At 40.9% G+C, this 8,615-nt stretch overlaps 1 protein-coding gene across 1 annotated transcript; it reads left to right on the forward strand.

Annotated features, from left to right (window-relative positions):
- Positions 1–6: 6 nt before the first annotated feature.
- On the forward strand, positions 7–5,338 carry LOC116376928 (cytosolic phospholipase A2 beta; the record flags this gene model as incomplete). The annotated part of the gene is made up of 7 exons (XM_031838433.1): positions 7–16; positions 358–495; positions 583–684; positions 1,564–1,743; positions 3,396–3,568; positions 3,691–3,877; positions 4,564–5,338. Coding segments are annotated over 7 exons (996 nt in total), but the record flags the coding sequence as incomplete, so codon positions are not given.
- Positions 5,339–8,615: the final 3,277 nt, after the last annotated feature.

Consider the following 8,615-nt stretch of genomic DNA (forward strand, 5'->3'; position numbering starts at 1 on the left):
TGTGAATCTGAATCTGGTAAATATCCTGGATGATATTTTGGTATTTGTGTTTGTATTGTAATGTCTGTTTCCTGAAAGTATTTTGTGCAAGGTGACTGAAGCCCAATAGATAGATAGCATAGATAGCCTGTAAAATATGTATTGTGTTAAACTCAAGTGACACCTATGAATGCCTGGTTCTCATATCAAATGTATCATTAATTTTGCAACTGAAATGAATATGGGGATATTCAGCATGACCAGGCTGATGATATAATAAAGATTCAGGACACAAACAGACCCCTAGAAGAACTTGAACAAAATTGAAAACTGTGAAGGAATGATTGATTTTGTAATAATAACAAATCTTGTTGACAGAGTGGTGTGAGTTTACCCCCTATGAGGTAGGCATCCAGAAGTATGGGGCATTTGTCAAAACTGAGGACTTCGGGAGTCACTTCTTTCTCGGCCATTTGGTCAAGAAACTCCCAGAAGTCCGCATCCCTTATCTGATCGGTAAGACCACTGCTTCTGTTGCAATGTCAATGCATGGTAATACAATACTAATTTAAGGTAATTCCAATACATTTTTGTCAACATCAGGAATATGGAGCAGTGCTGTTTCTGTCAGCATGACCGAGATATTGTCGAATGCGGGGTTCAAGCCTACTTGGAGCTCCTGGCTCAGCCCAGAAGCCGACATAGGTACAACTACTTTATTTTATAGTGCAGAAAAACATAAATAGACAACAGAATAAGGCTGGCGTTTCCACAATTCTCTTGTAAACAAATCCTATTAAAAGCCAAACCAAACAAATTAAAACCAACAAATTGTTTCATCTTTCAATACTGTTCCACCCTGCGTTTGGAACTGTGTGCCGAGCCCATTGTTTGACAAATATCTTTAAAAACTGTTCACAAATATATACTTTTTTACAGTTCAGCAATTTCCTAAATAAGCTCCCTGTACAGGAAACATTACTCAAACGTATTGTCGGGTGAATAGTACATTTTGTGTGAACTTTTTCAAAACTAATGCTGGTTCGAACATTTACTGCCACAAATTACCTTGTTCTTTTTCCTCTCATTAAAAAAAACACAATGCATACTACCCTTTTAATCTTAAATCTTAAATAAAAGACTATGCTAATTTATTTGGCGATTCTAAGAAAATCTCCTGCGACCCGCCCTGTGGGTCTCGACCCTGTCTTTAGGAATGACTGCGTTAGTAAGTGCTTACAATACAACATCATGACCCACTGTATGCGGGATAGATTAAAAATAAATTACAGTGCCCGCATTCCTCATATTGACATATCAAGACATATGAATTTTTTTCTTTTCTTGATCATTTCATGGGATTGATGACAATAGGACAAAATATAGAATATTCCCAGCTTGATCATTTAAACTTTAAAGCATTATCTTAGATCATTGAAGAGATTCAATGTTTACACAACAAACCATAAAACAGAATTTTAAAACCTTTTTAGTGTATTTATTACTATCATGGTACAACAAAGACACTTCCATGTAAGAGCATAATAATGTATGTATTATTGAGATGTTGTGTTCTTTTGACAGACGATGACACTGAATCATCAAATCAGGACACATACGTCATAAATCCAACCACAGATATCGCCAGCGATGTGACTGATTTCTTCAGAACACGTCCAGTCATTGCTGAAATGTACAATTTCATCCGCGGACTCTTCATGCACGAGGACTACAATCAACAGAGCAACTTTGTTGCCTGGAAAAGTATGCACTCACAGCACAGTACACTTTCGCCCACAATTCAAAAAATTCGGAACAATGCTGAGCCTCTAGCTCTCTAGCTTCTAGCATGTACATTTCAGGAGTGATCACAACTGATCCCTCCTGACTGTTTATTGCACCTAAATGCGGTCAGGAGTGATCACCATGGATCCCTCCTGACTGATACATAAGCATGAGTCATTCCACTGGCCCCAACAAAGAGTTTACTTGTCCTGGGCCAGCGGCCAAGCGTTAATATAGAGCCCTGGGCATTATCATCAGCATACTGAAGCTTCAGCTGTGGAAACCTGGGACTCGGCCTTAAACTTATTTTAGTAGAAGAGCTGGCCATCTGTTCTTTATTAGAATACAGGTTTAGGCTGATGAAATGAAGAACGACTGTAATGAATAGATAAGGGGCAATGATACACACTACTTGACACCAGTTTTACCTTGAGAGACTGTGTCTCGTTCCCCTTGGTGCTAGGGGGAGTCTCAATGTACAGTGTAGTGTACAGTGTCACTCTGTTGACCCAAGGTCCTGGAGATTGAAGGAGTTGAAAGCTTTTGTTAGATCGATGTAGGCCCCATGCCAACTGGCATTGAGAGGATGTGGCCCAGACTTGCACAGAAGGCCTCCTTTATTGTGTTCTGTGAGTCGTGTGGGAGCAAAGTTGTTGACCAGCTTGAAACAAACCATATATAGGCGTGGACATTGATGGGAAAGTTCAGTAAGCTGGTTGGCCAAGCTGGTTTTAATGGCAGAGCCCACTCCATGTATCTGGGGATAACACACAGGTTTCCTTTTGAGAAGAAGGTCTGGCTTCCTTTTTCACCCACCTGCCCCCCTTCTTCCAGTCTGATTTCAGAGGGTGCTTTCATGCTATGATTTAAACCTCCGTAGTGCCATTGCACCACTGACGGTTCACTTGGTTTATTACCTTCAGGTTGATGCCTGTATCTGACATATTTTCATGAGAGACAGGTGCAATAGTGTGGACTAAATCAGAGTCGGGGGACTCCCTCTGCCAGAGCCCTCCTCTGTCTTCATAGCTTTTGGGATTTCCCCCATGTTCTCCAGCCACCATCCTCCACCTGCTCTACCATTTCCCTCCACCTTACCATTACATGTGGCCCTATCAGGAGCTGAGCAGACAGCATCACTTGGGATGAAAGGAAGACCCACATTTCTCTTCCATGACCACATTGTGACTTTTGAATTTCCGGAGAAGGTTCAGCTAAAGAACTGACGTGCCCTTTAATAGCATATTGAGCACCATTTTGACAGCATTTCCAGCCAAATACACAATCAAAGTAATCACGCCTGCTTCGACTCAGTATGCTGAATTTCCCAAGCAACAGTGTGGGACACACCACACAAAACAGAGATCTGCCACAGATATTCAATCTCAGCTGCTGGGGCAAGGCAGCATTCCTGCACATGATAACCATCATGTGCAGGAATGCTGCCTTGCCTTTTCTTACCTTTTCTCTCTTCAGGCAACCGCCTGAAGAGAGAAAAGTTCGACACAGAACACAATTGACAGCATGTGCAAGTCAGTTATTTAATTTTCTGTTTCCTAGTCAACCACATATTCTTGCAACTGAAGTTGAAGATTTGTTTGTTATTTTCTCCTTCTCTATGTTCTGTCCAGAAACACATCCAGATGCCTTCCCAAACCAACTGACACCCAGTGACCCCACTCTGTGCCTGATTGATTCTGGTCATTCCATCAATATTGCCTGTGTGCCTGTCCTGCGGCCAGAGAGAGATGTGGATCTCATCATATCTCTGAGTTGCTCGTGGGAGCCAGAGCACATCTTCAATGTAAACCAGAATGAGGAGGCGCTCATCTGGGCCGAAACAGAATGTTTCCTGAATGTATTCCATCAGAGGGATTCATCCATTAACATTACTCTATGATCATGTTTATCATGTTTATCTATTAGGTCCTGTCGAAGACAGCTGCTTACTGTAAAGACCATAACATCCCCTTTCCCAATGCTGACTTTGCCAGTCTGGAAAAGGAGCCTCAAAAGGAGTTCTACATCTTCGAGGATAAGGAGAATCCCAAGGCCCCGATAGTGGTTCATTTACCACTTGTCAATGTCACGTACAAACACTTCAAACGCCCTGGTATGCCCATTTAAACAAGTTGAACTTCACTGCAACAATGTTGCTTCTATTACTTTATTCTTTTTTTCTTTGTGCTGTATATCTTGAAACAAATGCAATGCAATAGGAAGAAACCCTTCTCTTCAAGCTAGTCTTGTTATTGTAGAAGTCATGTGAGGATTTTTTACGGGGCGGGGGGATAATGGCAGGACAGGATACCTGTATTGCTATATTCCATACTGAAATGATAAAATACTTTATCAGGGCATTGCAGCATATATTTACAGGGTGACAGACCTGTATTTAACATTCTGCTTCAATTTTGTTTTGTTATTTAGGCAATGTATGCCTTTATTAAATAGCTACAGTAGAGAGATGACAGGAAATAAGGCGAGAGAGATGGGTAATGACATGAAACAAAGGTCCCAAGCCAAATGCATACCAGGGTCATTGTGGTGCCTTTGCCCCAAGGCCAACAGGGCGCCTCACGCTGCCTACTGCAGCTAATCTTAAGCACTACATATGAACTTCTAAATTATTAATGATCTGCTGAGTTACTAATGAGTAGGTGTGATTTGACTTGAAAGGCAACAAAACTGCCTCATGTATTTCTACACCCAATAAGAACAAGACATAGACTTGTGTATTATATTGTGCTTTATAGGACATCATTTAACCAATTGTGTCATTATCTTATGAATTTACAGGCGTGAAGCGTGAGACGGAGGAAGAAATAAGAGCTGGGAAGGTGGATGTAAGCAGCAGCAGCTCTCCATACATCACTAAACACCTGACCTACTCAAAAGAGGATTATGAGGCTCTGGTGGATCTGAGCTCTTATAACATATTAAACAACAAGGAGAGCATCCTTGCGGCTTTGTGTAAGGCCCAAGAGAGGAGCGCATCCAAGTGAAAGAAGTAAAGGATAAGATTTATCAAGCTTCTTTTTACAGAAACAGGTTTATCTATGTTGCCTCGACAAGTCACTGATGTTTATTCCCACACCTCTATATTAAAGCTACAGTAATTAGGGCACAGGATATTTACTCAACAACATTATAAACTACTGTTTAATATAAGGTATAAGGTTAATATAAGGTATAATTGTGTGTGCAGAGTTGTTGCTGTTGGTGCTGGTATTTAATGATCTACTGTTTCTTGTGTTGCTTGACTAAATGCAGAGCTTAGACTGGATAAGGAGACACAGAGTGAAAGTGTTTACTTTCTCTCCCCATAGATGGCAGTATGAGTGTAGTGAAATCATAGATTTAGATATATGCCTGTGTCTTTGCTAAATATCTAGCTTATACAGATTACTTTTATGCTGTTTATTTCATTTGGTATTGGATGTTTATGGTTTATTTGCCACCTAGTTATGTAGAGCATGTATTTACTTTATTGCTATATAATTTCAGAACCACACATATCTACATGGAAGAATTAGAATGTGTTGATTGTTTGGCAATAAATAATTGAAAAATACAGAGACATTTGTTTTATTCTTATTGAACACCCTTCAGTGGAACTGGCTTTAGTTACCACCTTGTCATAGCCTCCTTGTCTTCATCACTATATCCTCACCATTATCATTGCACCTTCATCACTGTCACTTTCATCATCATCATCCCAGCAAGCATTTTTCCATTGAAAAGACGACTATGGCCACTGTTAAAAAGACGTTCAAAATTGAAGACTTTGATTGAACGTTCACGTTTACACCACGTTTAGATCTGTAAATAAAACGTATTTAGTATTAGAAAAGAAATTGGTCCAAACATGCTAACACATGCTAACACAAGCTAGCAGCCTTCCATTCATCATTAGCAGCATAGAATGGTACTAATGGTGCTAATTTCGGTTTTCATTTTTGGACTAACGTAGTTCAAGTACTTACAAAGTATGTAGTTAGCGTGAAACCTCATGTTTATTCCGTCATTTCATTCACTTCCCTCTGCAAGCTGAGTTTCCAGACCAGTGCATCTTTCAAAGTTGTAGAAGCAGTATAAGCCAAAGTACCTGCGCATGCGTGTTCCAGCAGTAAGCAGTAAGCACACACTCGTCGTACTTTACATGAATGTACAGACAGAATGTAACTGCTCCTGTTACGATGTCCTGGGAGCATCTTGTTGGCAGCATACAGTCAATAGTTCCATATTTTTGACGTTTTATATGAAACATTAAATGCGTTTAAATAGCGTCTTCGCGTAAACCACATTTCACCGACCAGTCAGTGGCGGGCCTTGTATTTTATACCTGGGCCTTCAGTGCTGTCTTACTACAGTTGAACCACCTCCGAATAACCTCATTATGACGCCAGCATGACGGGATGCTTCGTCATTAACGGGCAATGCACAGTGACGGGCCGTGCATTTTATACCTGGGCCTTCACTGCTGTCCTGCAGCTGAAACACCTCATTATGACGCCACAGCTACGGTTATTATTTGTTTTGTGTAAAAATAACTGCAGAGTGCAGATACATGAATACGCCAAGAGTGTGTCTCCTCTCTTCTCTGACTGCAGCTGGGACTGCTGCACGAGGCTACTGTGAGAGTAACCGCCTGTGAGTGCTTTGGGGCGGCTCACGGCAGCACCCGTTGCTCGTTCACCACAGTGCAGAACGGTACGTGCTTTCACGTCAGAGTCAAAACACCACAAAAGTCTCCAACAACACCAGACAAACTAGATTTGTCGCTAGTAGCTTTTGACAAAAAAAGTCGTCAAGAGGGTTTGGAAAGTTGCCAGATTTAGCGAGAAAGTCGCCAAGTTGGCAACACTGGCACCAACTAAATGTGTCCCCAGCGCAACATTGGACGTAACAATAGTTCCTATCACATATTAAACCAAACAAAAATCCGTCGTCATACCAACTTTAACTCGAAGCTCCAGAATTGGTCAATTTGATCCTACACCAGTAAATGAAGGTCAACCGTGCATCTCTATTCAGGATGTCTCTAAATCTACTGTCACCAGAGTTCTAGGCTCACTCAAGAACTCTGTAGGGCCAAAGATGTTTATGGAATTGACAATATTTTTCTAAAGAAACACAAAGGCACACTTGCTCACCCGATCACAAGCATTGTCAACAAATCTCTCGGGCAATGTGTGTTTCCGAAAGGATGGAAATCAGCCATAGTAACACCCATTTTTAGGTCAGGAGATTCAACCGATGTCTCTAATTATCGGCCAATCAGTATTCTCCCTGCTGTTTCCAAAATTGCTGAGAAATGTGTTGCAGAGCAACTAATTAAACATCTCAACAGCTCTCCATATTAGCTGCATCCTATGCAGTTTGGTTACAGGGCTAATCATTCGACTGAAACAGCCAACTGCTTCCTCTTAGAGAATGTGAAGCTTAAAATGGATAACGGGGGTGTAGTAGCAGCGGTTTTCATTGACCTCAAGAAGGCTTTTGATGCGTTTAACCATAATGTCCTGATTAATTAACTGTCAAATTTTAACTTTTCCTGCTGCTGCAGGACCTTCGGCAGCGGAGTCGCACCAAAAATGAACTGGATCCGGTTAACAATCAAAAAGTATTTAATAAACAAGAGAAGCTAGAACAGTTGCAAACTGAATTACTCTATCGATATCAATATGTCCCACGGGGCAGAGTTCTCACAAGGCCCACCTCATAGCCCAGCCCAGCTGGTCAACTACACAGAGTGGTAACGGCGCGAACTGTGGCAAAACCCTCTGGAACTAAGCCTATATTTAAAAGTCTCTGTCCGAAAGTTTAAATGTCCAGTATCAGCCTCTGTGATTGGCCGAAATTCAATAGCCCCTCCTGGCTTCGGGCAGTTATCATCTCAGTGTTTGGTTGAAGTCGTCCGGACTCCTCCTCTGGTCCTGCTGGTCAGTTGTCCATCCCTCTGTTCTCTGCTGCACCTCTGTAAAGCCTCACTCAAACTTTCTGACCCTCAAAACTAATCATACAGTGTTTTAATACTTTTAGTGACTATACTTCTATGGTTTAATACATTCAATGAGTAAAATACTGTAACATATAATATCCTCTATAAGTAAGAATATTGTAAACATATAATACATTCCATAAGTAAATATATTGTGACTTAACATATTTTGACATTCTTATTATTGTGACACTTCTACTCACCACTTGGGGTGTTATTAAATCCTACTAATAATGTTTCCAATACTGAAATCCTTCACACATGTGACAAAGGTTTTAAGATGTAATCTCATGAATTTTGGATGTATAAGAAACCATGCAGGCTGCGAAACTGTATTTTAATGCGATGACTTTCCCCCATCTGACCTACTGCTTAACCAGCTGGGCACAAGCCAGCAGCACAACATTAAAATCTATTCATATTCTCCATAAACAAGCTCTAAAAACACTTGATAAAAAAAACAAAAGTCACCATCACTGCAATATCCTCATCAAACACCATATCTTGAGTTGGGAGAACCTCATTAAATTCACTGATGTGTGTCTGGTTTTTAAAATGTTAGATGGTCTGGCCCCGCCTCCACCTAGTGATTTTATTCAACAAAGCACTCAAAGCAGCAGACAGACTAGATCTGCTTCAAGAGGTGATTGTGTCATTTCACAAAGGTCAAGCTCTTTTAGCAAATCTACATTCTCTGTGAAGGCAGCACACTCGTGGAATACTCTGCCACCACACATACGCGCACAAAACATGTACAAAACATTCAAACATAGCCTTAAGGAATGGCTGGTTGCCAATCAGGCGTGTGTAGACCTGAGTGTCCTCTGAATCCTTGATACTGTGTGGA

The sequence above is a fragment of the Anarrhichthys ocellatus genome, unplaced genomic scaffold (genome assembly GCF_004355925.1).
Source record: "Anarrhichthys ocellatus isolate YVR2014 unplaced genomic scaffold, GSC_Weel_1.0 scaffold714, whole genome shotgun sequence".
Taxonomy (NCBI): domain Eukaryota; kingdom Metazoa; phylum Chordata; class Actinopteri; order Perciformes; family Anarhichadidae; genus Anarrhichthys; species Anarrhichthys ocellatus.